Source organism: Erpetoichthys calabaricus, chromosome 16 (genome assembly GCF_900747795.2).
Source record: "Erpetoichthys calabaricus chromosome 16, fErpCal1.3, whole genome shotgun sequence".
In the NCBI taxonomy this organism is placed as follows: domain Eukaryota; kingdom Metazoa; phylum Chordata; class Cladistia; order Polypteriformes; family Polypteridae; genus Erpetoichthys; species Erpetoichthys calabaricus.
Genome location: NC_041409.2, coordinates 99,847,094 through 99,865,356, shown reverse-complemented (window position 1 = coordinate 99,865,356; position 18,263 = coordinate 99,847,094). Strand labels below are relative to the sequence as shown.

The following is an 18,263-nucleotide window of genomic DNA, read 5'->3' as shown; positions in this document are numbered from 1 at the left end:
AGTCGAATGCAGAAAACCCACGCTATTAGTCCAAGAGATTATGATACGCTAAGACCCACCTGAGAGGGGAACCACGGAGCACACGGCCTTTTGCGCCTACGTGACCACACGGTGATACCCAAAATACTCTGAAGCGACATTTGCACTGATTTGTGTTTTTTTGTATCTCACACCCTCATACATCTTTATTATAAGAGCATCCCTTATCTACGATGGAGCGTTTGATCAGAAGAAAATATGAAGCTGGTTTTAAATTAAACATCATCGAAGTAGCAAAAGAAATTGGTAACTGCGCTGCTGCAACAAAATTCGATGCATCTGAGAAACTGAACCGAGACTGGAGGAGGCCAGAAGATGTTATGTTATATATATAAAAAAAAAAAAAGTTAAGTGTCGTATTTTCGAGCAGGCGCATAAGTCAGGGTCTGATTTTTATGATTGATTTTTCGGGTTTCAAGACCTGACTTATACATGAGTATATACAGTAAATGAGGCCCAAGGTCACTACACGTGGTCTGTTGGGTTTAAGTCTCTGCTTTGGCTGGGCCACTTGAGGACACTCAGAGATTTGTCTCAAGGCCACCCTGGCCTTGTCTTGACTTTTTTTTTTTCTTTGTTCTTTATTTTGCCTTATTAGGAATCTTGTATTAGAAATTTGTTCATTTTCGCATACCCCTTGGGGTCAGAGTGCTTTGTACAGCGCCCCTGTAGCAATTGTAGGTTAAGGGTCTTGCTGAAAGGCCAAGCAGAACAGGATCTCTTTTGGCAGTGATGGGGATTTGAACAAGCTACCATCTGGATACCAGCGCAGATCCTTAGCCTCAGAGCCACCACTCCACCTGAGTGTTGTTTGCTTCCGGTCATTGTCATACTAAAAGGTCTGAGGTGGTGTGCACTCTGAAGCAGGTTTTCCTCAAAGACCTCTCTTTCTGTGTTTGGCTGTATTCTTCCTTCCCTCAGTTCTGTCCAGTCTCCACATGCCTTCTGCTGAGAAGCCCACCCCGTAGCATGATGGCTGCCATCATCATTCTTCTCTGTAGTGATCATGAGCAGTGCCTCACTACAGTTTAATCACAGAGTACTGACTGCATGGCTTGCTTTTTAGTCAAAACTCGCAAATGTATCCATTTAAAATTCAATTTACAACACAAGAAAGTGTGCTGAAAGTGAAGAAGTTTGAATGCTTTATGAATCCACAGTGTGTGTGTGTGTGGACAAGTTTGTTCGTCCCCTTACAGCTCATTTAAAAAGTGCCATCTGCCTCCTGAAAACTGATTAAATGAAAAGCCATTGTCACCTGTGTACCTGCACATGTCAGCTAGCAAAGCAAAGCAATTGTGACAAGAAATCAAGTGTGGCTTATTCTACAAAGATCTTCTAACATGGCCTGGGTACAATTGTTGGGACCCCTAGTTAAGACCCTAAATAAGTGGTTTTGAGTGATTTGCTGTTTTCCTGAATTCGTGTCACATCTCCAATCGTGCAGTCAGTCATTCAATTGATTTAAATGGAGAAAAGACGTCACTCTGCTGTTTGGTGTCATCGTGTCTCTCACACTGAATGAACGACAGAAAGCAAAGCAGAGATTTGTCTGAGGAGATCATAAAGACAATGACAGATAAGCATGTTAGAGGCAAAGGCTAGAAGACCATCTGCAAGCAGCGTGATGTTCCTGTGACAACACTTGCAAATATTATGAAGAAGTTTAAGGCCCACTGGACTGTAGCCAACCTCCCTGGCCGTGACAACAAAAAGGAAAATCGACCCCGGAATGGGCAGAAAGGATAGTGAGAATAGTAGACAAAAAGCCAAGGACGACTTCCAAAGAGATCCAAGCCGAACTCCCTGGTCAGGGTCCATCCGTGTCTAAACACACCATCTTATCACTTTTTGAGTGATGGTGGGCTCAGCGGAAGACCAGCAGAGCTCCACTTAAAAAAGCCAGACTGGAATTTGCTGAAATGCATGTTGACAAGACACCATGCTTCTGGGAGAAACTCCTTTAGACAGATGAGACAATACTGGAGCCTTTTGGCAGGTCCCATCAGCTCAATGTCCACAGACGAGAAAATGAACCTTTTTTAAGGAAAACAACATTATAGCTACTGTGAAACATGGAGGAGACTTGCTTATATTTTGGGGCTGCTTTTCTGCATCTGGCATGATGTGCCTTGAGCCTGTGAAGGAAAAAGTGAAATCTGAAGACCATCAAGACATTCTGGAGCAAAACATCCTGTGACTGACTCTTGAACATTCTCAGGATTCGTCAAGAATCTGCCGATACTGGGAGGAACTCATACGGCCCTCAACTTTAACAAGTTTTCCAGTAACTGTGTTAGCCTCAGAGCCCCATAACATGATGGACCCTCCACCACATTTTACAGGAGGCAGCAAGTTCTTCTCCTGGAATGCTGTGTGTTTCTTTTTGCTGTGCATAGCGCCTCTGGTTGTGACCAGATAACTCCACCTTAGTCTCATCTGTCCATAGTATTTTTTTCCAAAATGTTTCCTGCATGTCCAGATGTGCTTTTGCATACCTCATGTGACTCTTCTTGTGGTGAGGACTCAGAAAATGCTTTTTGCACATCACCTTGTGCAAAGTGCGCTGAACGACGTACAATGACACCATCAGCAGCCTGATGTTCTTGTAGCTCTCTGAAGGTGGTGGTCTGTGGTTTGTCTAACTGGCCATCGGCTGTGCCTTTCAGATATTTTTCTTGGCCTACCACATCTTTCCTTCACAAGGACTGTTCCTGTGGCCTTCCATTTCCTAAGTACATTTCTGACTGTGGAGACAGACGGTCCAAACCTTTGTGGTTATATCTTGTACCCTTCTCCTAATTCATAATGATGAATTATCTTAGTTTTTAGGTCAGTAGAGAGTTCTTTAGAGGTTCCCATGTTGCCACTCTCTAAGAGAGAGCCAAGGACAAGCACAACTAGCAGTTACCTACAGTGTGTTTCCATGATTGGTGGCATCTGTCTTTGTAGTTTAAGGTCTAATGAGCTAATCAGAGCAGCTCTGTGCTGCATTACAGGTCTTCAAATGAATGCAATTAAAGGGGGCCCAAACTTTTGCACATCCCTTTTTTTTTTTTACATTTTATTTCATACAACTCAGTAATGCTACACTGAGAATTTTGGTCTGATAAACATCCCTATGTCTACATTTCTGTAGTTTAAAAATGGCACATTGCTGTGATCTTCTCTGATTATCACCCAACCTTAGAGGGGGCCCAGACTTTTACACAGCACTGTATGTAAGTAGTACAGGGGAGAAGTCTCAGGCAGTTTGAAAAAAATGTTATAAAGTCTTTCAAAAACAATGCCATGATTATTATTTTTTATGAAGTTTGCAAAAATTCCTAAAATCCTCTTTTTGCTTTCATTTTGGGTTTTTGAGGGGGAAAAAAAGAATTGAAATGTCTGTGGCTACAGCATAACAAAATGTGAAAAGGTGAAGGGGCCCGAATACTTTGTGAAGGTGCTGTGTGTGTTTAAATGTGTTTTAGTGCTATTTAAGGAAATGGATTGGGGGGGGGGGGGGGGGGTTCAAGCAGGCAGGGAGTTCTTTATTAGTCTTGCCATTTTAAATAAAGAGGTTTAAATAATAGCATTTCATTATCCCACTTTTCATTTCCTGAACTGTTTTCGGGTAATGAGGGTTGATTGTATCTGGTATGTTCTATGCAGAATTTGTCACAGATTGAGCTTTTGGAATGATTTGACCACAAGGGGGCACTAAGACCACAGAGAAAAACCTCAAAAGTCCTCGTCGGGGCGGGGGGGTTTGGGGTGTGTGCTGTCGTCTACGGGATCTGACGGAGATGTCAATGAGAAATGTGTCTATGGTGCTGTCATTTTGTGTATTGTGCCTTCATAAAAAGCATCCCCAGAGTCTAAATGAGCATATGCTGAATTGTTCTCTAAATGCCAACGTCTCAAATCTGCTGACTGCCTTTCATAGCAAAAACACAAAGCCGGAACTGTTGGGTGAGTTTTAGTTTTCTCGGAGTGCTGCTGACTCGTGTTTCAGCATGAGGTTTATCCTAGTCCCTATTTTGTGATACAAGGCAGGGATTGTGTGTGTTTGACCCCAGGGCTGCTATGGTCAGTATGGGCCAAATGTGTAATTGCTTAATACATCTCTTGGCCTCAAAATAAACTTGATGTTAACTCGGCAACCACTCAGAGCAGATGCCATGCTGTGGTAGAAGATTCTTGCCCTGAGTCACAGCTATGCCTGCTGAAAGGCCTGAGGTGACTCATCAATTCAGAGCCACAATACGTCTCATCCTTTGGTGTTTTTCATATCCTAAATTAAAAAAGATTGGAAGTATCTGCTGTGTCCAATGTGTGACCTTCCTTACATTGATATGTACCACATATACGTTGTGGAGGATCAGCCCGGACACAAACAGAGACGCAGACTCACAAGTCCCAAAGCACACGTTTATTTCTCTTTTGCCTCTACACAGCACCGTCCACAATCGCCAATAATCACAGCTCAGTCCTTTTCCCTCTTTTTCCTTTTCTCTTTGTCTGTCTTCTTCTCTGCTGCCCTCACTCCTCCACTCACAAGTTCTGTCCTCTGCCTCCCGACTCTGGCTCCCCCAAAGGAGTGAGGTGGCTCCTTTTATGTCAGACCCCGATGTGCTGCAGGTGCTCCCTTGACGATCTTCTGGCAGCACTTCTTGGTATTCTGGGATTGTCCAGACGCCCACTGGTGGTGGCCACGGGCACCCATAGGGTTGAGCTGCCAAGCTCTGCTCCCGCGGTCCTAATGCCATCCAGGGCGGCTGCCCTCTTGTGTCCCGGGGAAGATATCGCTTCTCTCCCGGTCCTTCCACTCTCCAGGCATTCCCAGCTAGGGAAGCATCCCAGCCCTCTGCTACAATGTACATGCATTCATTAATTCTTTACCATATTCTGTTTGAATAACATTTAATTCCTACATCAAATTTTCATATAACATGTACCTCGAAGTGTTAAAAAGAAAAATATATAACTAAAAGAAATACCAGTCAGTTTCTAACTTGCTTAGGCCTAAAAAGGGTCGTGGGGTGTGCCTATCACAGCCAACACAGGGAGCAATGCCATCGCAGGGTGGACACACACACCATACACACCCTTGGGCCAGTACCCGTTACCTGCCTATTTTTGGATTGGTGGGTGGGTGATGGCACGTGGAGGAAACCCACATAAGCACGGAGAGAACAGGTGAACTCCACGCATGGAGGACCCAGGATGCGAATCCTGGTCTCTTTAATGCAAGGCCGCCGCAATAGCATTGTGCCACCATGCTGCCCGTAATAAAATACCAGAATTAATAAATAAGAATTAATCAATATGTACTTACGTAACACAGAATAACTAGTACACTAATGGAGTTACGGATTCTATTTTTCTAATGATTGTCACAATAAGTTTGATGCTATGGTCAGGTGTAGTGACAGGTGATTTGCGAGTGATTTGTTCTTTTTGAGCGACTCTTTTTAGTGAATCGTGGGAATCGATTTGCAAGCACAAACAAGTGGATTCAGCAGAGCTCCATGGGAACGCTAAAGCGCACCTGTGATGCCGTCCGCCTCTTTCGTTTAGACGTTTAAAGCACATGTGCAAGTTCTGATATTTTAGAATCTGTTCTAAAGCATACTGGTAACCAATGTAATGACGCCATGACTGGCGAGATGTACTCAGATTTTCTTTTACACATTAAACTTCTTGCTGTTGCATTCCAAGCCGACTTTAGCCAATGGATTTCATTCTTAGGTAGTTCCATTAGGAGTGCGATACAATAATCTAGTCCGCTAAAAACAAAAGTGTACATTTATTTTTCAGTATCTTGAGATGTTAATAGAGGTCTAACTTTTGCAGTGATTTTTTCATTCTAATAATACCGGGTGAGTCAAAATTTATTCACAAAACACACTTCTTATGTGCAAGATGATTTACAGGAATGTCTCAATCTGTCTGCCGTCATGATCAACACATGGACCATATGTGGCACATAAATTGTCCTCAAAAATTGTATATAAGTATATCCATAGCAGTACCATTAGTGTTAACGTAATTTTGACTCGCCCTGTGTTTGTAATGTGCAATTTGCTTTTAAGGTTGGAGTCCATAATAAAGGCTAAATTTTTAACTTGCGTCTTGACTTGTAACACTAAGTGATCCAATTTACTTCTAAGACCCTCATGTTTTCATTTCTGCCAACGCATAAAATTTCTGTTTTTCCCTGTTTAGTTTGAGGATATTACTAATTTTAAAATGCAAGTAAGATGTTCAATCAGAGGGGTACCAGAGCTTCAGGGTCACAGGAAGTCATCCTTCTTTTAACCCAGCCAATCTGGAACATTCTTCTTCACGGATCCATAACTCCTCCATGATGGCTCAGTGCAGTTCTGTTGTGGGGTTTGTCCTATTATCCTGTTTCGTCACCATTTTTCATTGTTCTTCAGTCTTCTGTATTTGTTATCTTACTGTTGGGTGGCTGTCGTCTTCTGTTGTTGTTTCCGTCAATTAACTTTTACCAGTTTTCAAGACCGCGGCAGTGGTGGATGTAGGGTGTATGTTTTGATTTGATATATTTTGTTAATTCCCAAGGGGAGATTGTCTTTTTGCATGACCTTTTGGGTACAGGGCACCTGGAGCAATTGTCAGGTTAAGGGGCCAATGGAGTAGGATACCTTCTGGCAGTAACAGGATTTGAACCTGCAGCCTTCTATATGCTTAGCCACAGAGCCACCACTCTGACATTTTGGATGTTTTTTGTTGTTTTTATTCTGTTAATAATATTAAAAGGAAAAGGCTTTCATGTTTTCTTGTCTATATCAAGTGGACTTGTTGATTAAAATTTAATTACAAGCCTCACACTTACTGTTGTGTTGTCTGCCGCAGGGGCCGTGATCGTGACCACTCCTCAAGATCTCGCCCTCATCGACGCACGCAGAGGAGCAGAAATGTTCAAGAAGGTAAACGTGCCTGTAAGTAATTCTCACATTTTGACTTTTCCTTTTTCATTCATGAGGAAATTTGGAGTTCATAGTCTTTGTATCTTCTGTAGTTCTAGCCACTGACTACCAGTGTGACCCCAAAACAAGAGAGAGGTCTAACCTGTCAGTGTAAGAATAACTGTATATGCAGTGCATCCAGAAAGTATTCACAGCGCATCACTTTTTCCACATTTTGTTATGTTACAGCCTTATTCCAAAAAAGATTAAATTCATTTTTTTCCTCAGAATTCTACACACAACACCCCATAATGACAACGTGAAAAAAGGTTACTTGAGATTTTTGCAAATGTATTAAAAATAAAAAAACTTGAGAAAGCACATGTACATAAGTAGTCACAGCCTTTGCTCAATACTTTGTTGACACACCTTTGGCAGCAATTCCAACCTCAACTCTTGTTGAATATGATGCCACAAGCTTGGCACACCTATCCTTGGCCAGTTTCGCCCATTCCTCTTTGCAGCACCTCTCAAACTCCATCAGGTTGGATGGGAAGCGTCGGTGCACAGCCATTTTAAGATCTCTCCAGAGATGTTCAATCAGATTCAAGTCTGGGCTCTGGCTGGGCCACTCAAGGACATTCACAGAGTTGTCCTGAAGCCACTCCTTTGATATCTTGGCTGTGTGCTTAGGGTCGTTGTCCTGCTGAAAGATGAACCGTCGCCCCAGTCTGAGGTCAAGAGCGCTCTGGAGCAGGTTTTCATCCAGGATGTCTCTGTACATTGCTGCAGTCATCTTTCCCTTTATCCTGACTAGTCTCCCAGTTCCCCACAGCATGATGCTGCCACCACCATGCTTCACTGTAGGGATGGTATTGGCCTGGTGATGAGCAGTGCCAGGTTTCCTCCAAACGTGACGCCTGGCATTCACACCAAAGAGTTCAATCTTTGTCTCATCAGACCAGAGAATTTTCTTTCTCATGGTCTGAGAGTCCTTCAGGTGCCTTTTGGCAAACTCCAGGCGGGCTGCCATGTGCCTTTTACTAAGGAGTGGCTTCCGTCTGGCCACTCTACCATACAGGCCTGATTGGTGGATTGCTGCAGAGATGGTTGTCCTTCTGGAAGGTTCTCCTCTCTCCACAGAGGACCTCTGGAGCTCTGACAGTGACCATCGGGTTCTTGGTCACCTCCCTGACTAAGGCCCTTCTCCCCCGATCGCTCACTTTAGATGGCTGGCCAGCTCTAGGAAGAGTCCTGGTGGTTTTGAACTTCTTCCACTTACGGATGATGGAGGCCACTGTGCTCATTGGGACCTTCAAAGCAGCAGAAATTTTTCTGTAACCTTCCCCAGATTTGTGCCTCGAGACAATCCTGTCTCGGAGGTATACAGACAATTCCTTTGACTTCATGCTTGGTTTGTGCTCTGACATGAACTGTCAACTGTGGGACCTTATACAGACAGGTGTGTGCCTTTCCAAATCATGTCCAGTCAACTGAATTTACCACAGGTGGACTCCAATGAAGTTGCAGAAACATCTCAAGGATGATCAGGGGAAACAGGAGGCACCTGAGCTCAATTTGGAGCTTCACGGCAAAGGCTGTGAATACTTATGTACATGGGATTTCTCAGTTTTTTTATTTTTAATAAATTTGCAAAAACCTCAAGGAAACTTTTTTCACGTTGTCATTATGGGGTGTTGTGTGTAGAATTCTGAGGAAAAAAATGAATTTAATCCATTTTGGAATAAGGCTGTAACATAACAAAATGTGGAGAAAGTGATGCGCTGGGAATACTTTCCGGATGCACTGTAGTCCAGCAAATTGTGGAGTTTTTCAACATAAACAGGCAAACCAGAGATCTATACAAAGGAGGCCCCTAAACCCTTTCCAGGCATCTGCAATCTTCTTTTTGAGGGTCTCGGAGAGTTCTTTTGATCTTGGCATAATGACACCACACCACACGCTACACACACACACACACACACACACACACACACACACACACACACGCACACTGGCCTCAATACACTCCAGAATGACTAAATAGGAAGAAAACTTCTGACTTAGCAGTCCCAGTCCCATTGAGGTGCTGTACAGGTGTATAGCTGTTATTATAAAGAAGACCCCTAAATCCTTTGCCAGACATCTGCAATCTTCTTTTTTTTTTGGAGGTCTCTGAGAGTTCTTTTGACCTTGGCATGATGGTAACACTCCATATCGATAGCAAAGAGAACACCACACACCTCGATATCAGCAATTTAAAAAAGACTGGGCCTACTTGCTTGTTACCTAAGGGGGTTCTAATCATTGGCACCTCATCTGGAACACCTGATTCTAATCTAATGAATGTAAAGTGGTGGACTTACAGTTTTCACATAATAAGTCTGCATTTTGGCACTTTAGATTATGAGAATGAGTCACCTTAACAATTTTATCTGTCATTTGTTGAAGTGTGTGCACCTTTATCTGTAGGCACCATTTGCATGAAGATCTAATGTTGGCCTGTTCAGCTATGTTGAAGAAGTCAACCATTTCCATCCGATGTCCTTACTTATTTGACATGACTGTATGTGTAAGCAGTTGCATTACAGAAGTCATGCGCACTGCAGAAAGCTGCTTGTTTCAAGGTCAGGAGGTTCTGCTCACTAATCATGGTGTGTGACTTCGTGATTAACATATGTGAGAAAGAATTTCACTGGACTGTTCATGTAACTGTCACAATAGATTTGACCTGTGGACATGCAGTATTTTCTCAGTGCCAGTACTCTTTAGGCCACACGCCACTGTAACACAGATAACCCCTTCAATCTCACATACTTTAGCGTATACACTCAACCATTCACTTTCTGGCAGAACAGAGTGAGTGATGTGAATTTAGACAAGGGGTTAATATTCCTCCATATTTCCATCCATTTCATGAACCCACCTAATTCAGTATAGGAGAGGTCGAAACCGACTCTTGACAAGGTGCCAGTCTTATTATGGGGCACACTCACTCACCCACACAGGACTAATTTCGAGTTGTTAATCGGCCAGGCATACCCGTCCGTCTGTGGAATGTGGATTAGTAGACCCTCTAAATTTATTTTTCCATCTCGCATTTTATGAACACACATTTCTGAAGGCGCTCATCCAGTCCTAATTCAGACATCTGAAAGTCGGTTTACATTTGCGTTGCTTCAGCGAGTCCTTCTGCTTTGTGCATCCCAAGCCTGGCACAGCTTGATGAGGGCTAGTGAAGGCATGTGGGGCTGCCTGCCCACAAGAGCTTTATGTCTGATGGAAAATGCGGCCCTTAAAACTATACAGGTAGCCATCATATAGTTACTTTTATCGGCTAGCATCTTCTACTCCATTGCGTTGATAGTATTTTTTTTTTTTGATTATTTATATCATTGTTTAATTTGTGAGGAGCGGGTGGCCACTGGGCGCACCTTTTGTCTGATATGCATATTTAGGACTTGAATTTCTTTTATGATAACAGATGTAACAACAAATTAGGGGGATTTTAGATATAGATAAAACTTTATTCTTCCACTGGGGAAATTTGGCTTTTTACAGATAAACTAACACACAAATACATAAGTAAATACGTAAATAGGTAACTAATGGAGACTTAGTGCTGCAGGTTTGACAGGGCAAGTGGCAGTACGAAAGCCATTCCTGAAAGGACAAAATAGGGCCTTGAAATACCAGCTGTGGACTGCTGCCTACTTCACAGTACAAACTGAGACTGTTCAACTGTTGTGCTGTGAGGTGCCGGTCACTCAAGAAACTTGTCTTCTGATTGGCTGGTGACTTTGGCTCTGCCAGATCTCCTCCTATCCAAGTTTCTTCTAGTTTCTAATTGCCTTTAGATTGTGTAGGACACCACTGGACTCGGTGACACTTGGATTGTTTTTGCAAGTTCTCTAAATGATAAGCCTATACTTCTAACGGTAATAATCCTCTGTCCCATTTCATTTGTTAGTTGCCATTTTTTTGCCATTATCACTGGCATATTGTCCCAGTAGTACTTAAGAGTATATAGTAACACAATCTGTTCTAACTCTGCTTTAACACATACAGAGGGTTTTGAAGTAATCATCAGGAGTTGGGACACCGGTGCAAATTGTGGGCAAGGCTTCATTTACTTGAACTTCTGCAGGGCACCTGTAGTTTGTAACCTATTAGTCATACCATGAAGAAGGCCCATTTGTAATATGCGGACATTTCGTTTTTTTTTTTGTTTTTTTTTTTTTGTTTTTTAACAGTTTTTGCTAACCTAAACTTTAACTTTAACCCACTGGCAGTTTACTGCTTACATTTTCACTATTTTAGGTCATTCATTGTATTTCAATTGATTACATTTAAAGAAAGACTGAGGTGTTCTAAAATGTTTGACTGGTACTGTATACATACACACTATGGCGCGAATACACAACAGAAGGACTAAAAAAGGAAGACTACTAACAAGAAAGAACTTCTGGCTTGGCAGTCCCAGTTGTACGATCTACAGGTGTATTGCTCTTGGGATCACGGACCCCCCAGTGGTGTGTGTTTGACACAGTTCTGCTGAATGATTTGTTGCCTGAAAATCCTTGAAGCAGTTTTCAAAACCAGGGTATCCAAAGAAGAATCTGATATGATGCTCAAGGTTATTGTGAGAAGAAGGAGCAGGAGATGACGAGACAATAATCATGCCTGGATAAACTGGTGAGGAAGGCAGGCTCTATTGTAGGCACGGATCTGGACAGTTTGACATCTGTGGCAGAGCGACGGGCGCTGAGCAGACTCCTGTCAATCATGGAGAATCCACTGCATCCACTGAACAGGATCATCTCCAGACAGAGGAGCAGCTTTAGCGACAGACTGCTGTCACTGTCCTGCTCCACTGACAGACTGAGGAGATCGTTCCTCCCCCACACTATGCAACTCTTCAATTCCACCCGGGGGGGGGGGGTAAACGTTAACATTATACAAAGTTATTGTCTGTCTGCATACCTGCATTGTTATCACTCTTTAATTTAATATTGTTTTTATCAGTATGGGAGTATGGGAATTTCCCCTTGGGATTAATAAAGTAAAAAATGGAAGGCAAGGGACAAACCTCAATGAATCAAAATGAAATTGAGCAACCAAAACCAAAGGGACAAGGAAAAAGATCGAGACTCAAAGAACAGAGAGTTCAAAACCAAAAGATCAGAAGCTGATTTTGAAGATAACTAATTCTAATAATGAAAAGAGAGTCCATTTAGTATCCACCACAGGACCACCTTGTTATGCATGCATGCAGGCATTGGGAGCCACCCACACCGACTTGTCTTAAGGTAACATGATGACAGGCAGATGAACTTCCCTCACAATATCTGTTTCCCTCCTTTGATTGGAAGAATACCAGCAGGAAGACACCTGACATCATATCCTCCTCAAGTCCCGCCTCTTCCACTTGGCCAAGATAAAAAGTGTAATGCCACTAAGCAGGGTGTCTCTTAAAGGGAGGAGTCTGGGCACACAGCTTGTTCTCAGTATTCATTTCCCCCCCAACAGAGCGCCATTGTCCTCCTCCTAGCAATTTCTGTTCTACAGGGACTACTTACTTAGGTTTTGTTTTTTTGTTCTTTAGTCTGATTTCTTTCTAAACGGGTTACTCCAACATTTTTATCCACAATCTAAAAGTGAGATTTTTGCCATTTTTATATGTAACATTACGTGACATCACAAGTTTGAAAAGGCGGTCACATGACCAGTACCAAGACGTTATGTGAATAATGAAAAGTAAGACCATAAAATTGTATCTTTTTTTAATTTTGATGCAAAAAGTAAAAGACCTAAGGATTAAAATATACATGCAAAAATAAGATTAAACTTTGAAACTGCGTGCATAATACAGAATCATAGATTAAAAAAATCGACTCAAAACTAGCAGTGCAGAACTGAGCAGCCAATCGGATTGCAAGCTTATGTCACATGATGTACACAATGAAAACTTGAAGGACTGCGGCCCGAAGCACTGCATGACAATCCAGTTTCATGGCACAAGTACTTGAGGTAACCCCCATATTAACCACAGTGAAAGGATATTTATGAGAACGGCGTGTGAGGTGCATCTTGAAAGGTGTGCTTTTGGAAAGACACAAATGACTGGACATATTGGGTAGCATGAACGACGTGTAAAGCAAAGGCTGCTAAACTGTGCAATTTGATTGGCTCATCCACTGAGCAGAGAGCTCAGCTGGTGGACTCTATTGGACGAGTTGCTAACCAAAAAAGAGCCACCAACTCCAAAACTAATCCATAATGTGGCAGCCAAACAATAATCAATTTCCAAATTAGAACTCTAATAATACATAATAAGAATTACAAATGAAAAAAAAAAATATCATCAAAACATCCCAAAAATCATTGCGCTGGTTTGCTCCCTCCCTCTTCTTTGTATTCGCTCTTCATCATGTTGTTCACAGCTTGTTGCCTCTGAGGTCTTTAACAGTGCCAATAGGATGGCATTTGTGAATAGTGTGCAGTTGAGCGCACAGTGATGCCATGTGGAGGGTAAGGGTACCCCCTCTGTCAGCCCACACTTAACAAATGGCTTTCTTTTTTTAACTTTGCTTTATTATGCTTTATTTATTATACGTTATTGTGCTTTTTAATAGACTCACAAATCAATGTGGCATCTGTGCCAACTTAGTGGTTGCCGCTTGTCTTGTCCAGGTGTCACTCTTTGACCAGTTGTTTTGTTTTGTCTGATTTGATTTTGCTTAAGGGTGTGATCAACTGATATAATGAAGATGTCCGTCTCCATTTGGTATTTAACACCAGGCCATATTAACACTTAACGTGACTGTGGCTCTGATGGGCAGCTGCTGTGGTCGTTTGGTCTACCAGGCAAACCTGTTTGATTATACTAGGTCTAAAACGTCGAGATTCATCAAAATCTCAACACTGAGTTTTTGGATGATTGCAATAAGTTCCCTATATTTCATATAATAAAAAGTAAAAAAGTGTTGCATTTTTTGCCATGAAAAGTTACATTTTTATTAAATCTCAAAAGTATAATAATACAAATAATAATAGTAATGATGAATAAAAATAATAATATGAAATGAACAATATAACAGTAATAATAATACTACTAATGATGCGAAAGCAGTACAGTAATCCCTCACTTATCGCGGGAGATAGGTTCCGAGGCCGACCGCGATAACTGAATTTCCGCGAAGTAGGGACACCATATTTATTTAATTATTTAACGTGTATTTGGACGTTTTTAAACCCTCCCTGTATTGTTTACAACCCACCCTTTACTCTATTAATAACAGGGACAACTGCTAAGCAATATGAAATCGATAGATAAGTTTACACTTACTGTATAGCGAAGTACACGTAGCTATATATGACGTGATGATGGTGATGAATATGCTGCGCAGTAAAAATGATGACGATGAAGGTGATAATCCCCTGAATGCAGTAGCAAGAGCACGTTAATGTTGAATGAGTGAGATGAGACTTCCTGGTTAATGCAGCACTCCGTCGCTGAGCCAATCAGCAGCACACAGGAACTTAACTGCGTGCTCTGATTGGGTAGCTTCTCAGCCATCCGCCAATAGCATCTCTTGTATGAAATCAACTGGGCAAACCAACTGAGGAAGCAAATACCAGAAGTAAAAAGACGCATTGTCCGCAGAAACCCGGGAAGCAGCGAAAAATCCGCGTTATATATTTAGATATGCTTACATATAAAATCCGCGAAGTCGTGAATCCGCGAAAAGTGAACCGCGAAGTAGCGAGGGATTACTGTATATAATTTCAAAATGAGTCCTTTTTGTGGTAAATCTTAAAGCACGGTGAAAGACACAATCCAACGCCACAGTCAGGACAATAATTGCGTGTTTCTTTCCAGATTTATCTGTTTTTGAACAGCAAACTGCACAGGTATGAGTAGGACTCTGTTTTTTTCTGTTGAGATTTATAATTATTAAATGTCTACCAATAAGACGCTCTGGATTGATATGCGATGTGCTGCATTGGCCACGTCTCTTTAGCGGTAGTCTTGGACGGCAGTGATGTGTTCTACAAGCTGCCATGTAAAGTCTGCACGAGACTCCGTTTCACCAGCTTTCTGTTTGAATAACACGGATGCATTCTAAATGCACTCTTACACCAGATGACGACATATCTCTTTGTAATCTTTCTCTTGTTGCTTCATATAACGGGATAGAAAGTCAATTCTTGATCCACACGATTTATGCCGCCCATCGTGCTACTGTAGTCGACCACAGCACAAGGCTTCATAACCTGCTTGTTGCCTGCCCAGTGACTGTACCTGCATTATGTATGGTGCTAAGGAGAAAAAACTTCTTTCTTGTCCTTCCATTTCAGCAAAAGCACTTTACCCTTTTGCCAAGCTACCAGCGCACCGCCCAAGTCTTCAGACATGCCATGACGGTTGGGACACACTGTTTCATATGCGTCAGTCTTTCTTTACAGCAAGATGTCAAATAGCTCTGGCAAAGTATAAAAATTGTCCGTGGATACACAGTAACCTTAATCCAGCAGAGCATCTATCAAAGTTGGCACCAATGACGTAGCAATGCCATACTTATTGTTTTTTGGATCAAACATGGTCACAATGATTTGGTGGTGTGTCAGAGAGAGACGATATGCTTAAAAGCTGTCCACTCACACTGTTTGTATTCCCCCGTATTAATGAACTTTTACGCTGTCGCCCACTTTTAACTGTTCTACCTCTTGACCGCTTAAGAACTGCTCAATCTAAAATAAGTAAATGAATAAAACTTTACTATCTTATCTGCTCCTACAGCCCCTTGTGGCCGATAGGGCGTCTTAACGCTGGCCGCTTACCGGCGCACTGCTGAGCCTTCCCCTTTACTGCTTTGAAGTCAGCACCGTGGCAGGAATCGGTTACTGTGTGGTTATTTGCTTACAAATGCTGATATCGGTTACTGCTGCTTTCTATCCTACCTCCTCGATGTTAGTTCAGATACAGATAACAAGAACGAGTACATGTACAAGTACAGATAACTTTTCCAAGCACACCTCTAAACACCCAGCTACTTTTGCTCTTGTGCAGGCGAAAAAAAAATCCGGTGGGCCTCTCTTGAAGTGATGTTATCAGCCCAGCATGTCACACTGGTGATCACAGAGTTGTAGAAGATGTGATGGATGTCAGTTCCCACATTAAAGGAACATGGTCTCCTAAGAAAAAAGAGGCTGTTCTGTCATTTCTTATACAGTTTCTCTGTGTTATGAGACCAGTCCACCCTGTCATTGATGTGGTTCCCCCAAATACTTGTAGGAGTGCACCATCTTTTCATCCTCTCCCCGAATGGTGGCTAGAGATAGAGGCATTTTGGTGTGGCGAAAGTCAATAAGCAGTTCCTTGGTCTTGCTGATGTTAAGAGACAGACAGTTCTTTTTGCACCAGCAACTTTCTCCCACCGAGTGCCACCCATTAGACTCCTAAACAGTTGAACACCCTGCTCATACTCATTATTTTATTTTTTTCTTTTAAAGCCTTACGTGATATTCTGACTGGGTGCCTAGACTTTTGCACAAAGCCAGTTTTTCATTGTTTCATCTTATGTAGAATATTACACCTTTTTATCATTACTCCTATCTTGTTATTGTGATAATTATTGTATCCTGTGGTTGTCTTTGTAATAGCGCTTAGCGCAAATGACATCATATAAAAATCATATCCTCATAGCCTCTCCAGATTAGCTTGGATATCAGCGCAGGCAGGATGTGACCGCTAATCCAGAGCCCAGTGTGCAGAGTCTGTGTGACTGTGCCCAGTGCTTTGTGGCAGATGACGAAGGAGAAGTCTGAGCGAGACGCCACGTAACAGTGGAGCCCAAACCAAGCGTGACGTGGAGCGTTTTGGGGATTACTCACCGATTTAGTGGGCTAAAGCCTGAAATTGTGAATTTATTGTCCAAGTAGATGAAGCAGCTTAACTCTTCACTGTTACACTTCACTTCTCTTGGGGGACTTGGCCATGTTCTACTTGTTGCGATTTATTTATTTATTCATTGTTGGCGTGCTAGTGTTTCATTGAAGATTTAACACTGTATACCCGCGAGTTATAGATGGGAAACACCCATTTAAAAGGGAACAGTTACATTTTTCTTTCTTTTAATAGCAAGAAACAGTCTTTCGTGATGGTGCTTTGAAAAAATTGCACTGTGAATGGTATGGCCATTTTCATGTAAATCACCAGAGAAGAGCTGACCGGCGACCTCCCTGGTCTGGTATTGAGCTGGTGGAACTCAAACCTCGAGAAGCAATGGAGTGACTAGAAGACGGGCTGGCCATACAGAGCCAAGTTCACTCCGCTGCATTCATTCTTGGGATTTTGAGCTCTTCTGCTAGCTCAACAGAGCAGTAACATCACTGGTCCACACTTCTCTGGTGATTTCTTGAAGATGGCCGCATCGTTTCTCGCTGTTTTGTCACTGCTGGCAACTCTATATGTCCAGTGACATATGGATTAGGCACCCCCCTTTGATTAGTTCATGGGCTGGGGGGGGGCAAGCTCAGACTCCATTGGTGGACAAACTCGTAATCGGTTTGGTTTTTAGGTGTACAAGATGATGTTGGTCATCCCAATGTGGAGAGTGAAGTCCAGCAGGGGAGAGTGACCGTGATGACACAGCTCTGCATGAGCATATGCTGGTGGTTACCAACCTGGTATTGGCACACCTTCTTTTTTTATTTTTATTTATTTTTAAAATTTTATTGAATATATTAAAATCCAATAACATTCCGTACAAGCAAGTCAAGTTTTACAAAACTAGGTTTGAAATAAATCAACCCTCACCTATAATATTATCTCTGGTGTGTTAGACTTTGCTGCGGTGGTTTGGCACCCTGCCCAGGATTGGTTCCCTGCCTTGTGCCCTGTGTTGGCTGGGATTGGCTCCAGCAGACCCCCGTGACCCTGTGTTTGGATTCAGCGGGTTGGAAAATGGATGGATGGATGTTAGACTTTGTGGGTGAAAATATTACATTAAACAGGCGTTGAACATTGAAGATTGGAAGCCAAATGTCTGTGTTTAATAAATCCGGTTTGGTCTTGTGATATTACTGAAGGAAGCACTTTCTCGATCCTTCTAGCTAGGATTTTGGAGAGTATCTTAACATCATTATTCAAAAGTGAGATTGGTCTGTATCATGCACATTGTTATAAGCCCTTATTTTGCTTAGGAAAGACGGTAATTAATGCTTGGCGAAAAGGTTGAGGTAGAATTTTATTATCTCTAGATTCCGTAAATGTTGCTAATAAGAGGGGAGCTAACTTAATTG

The 18,263-nt window shown here is 42.2% G+C and overlaps 1 protein-coding gene across 1 annotated transcript in view; it reads left to right on the top strand.

The window, feature by feature from the left end:
• The window catches only part of nubpl (nucleotide binding protein-like), a 59,096-nt gene that overhangs the window by 28,759 nt on the left and 12,074 nt on the right, over positions 1-18,263 (top strand). The window contains exon 8 of the mRNA XM_028821886.2: positions 6,904-6,989. Within this exon, the coding sequence (XP_028677719.1) occupies positions 6,904-6,989 (86 nt within the window). The remainder of the gene's footprint in view (positions 1-6,903; positions 6,990-18,263) is intronic.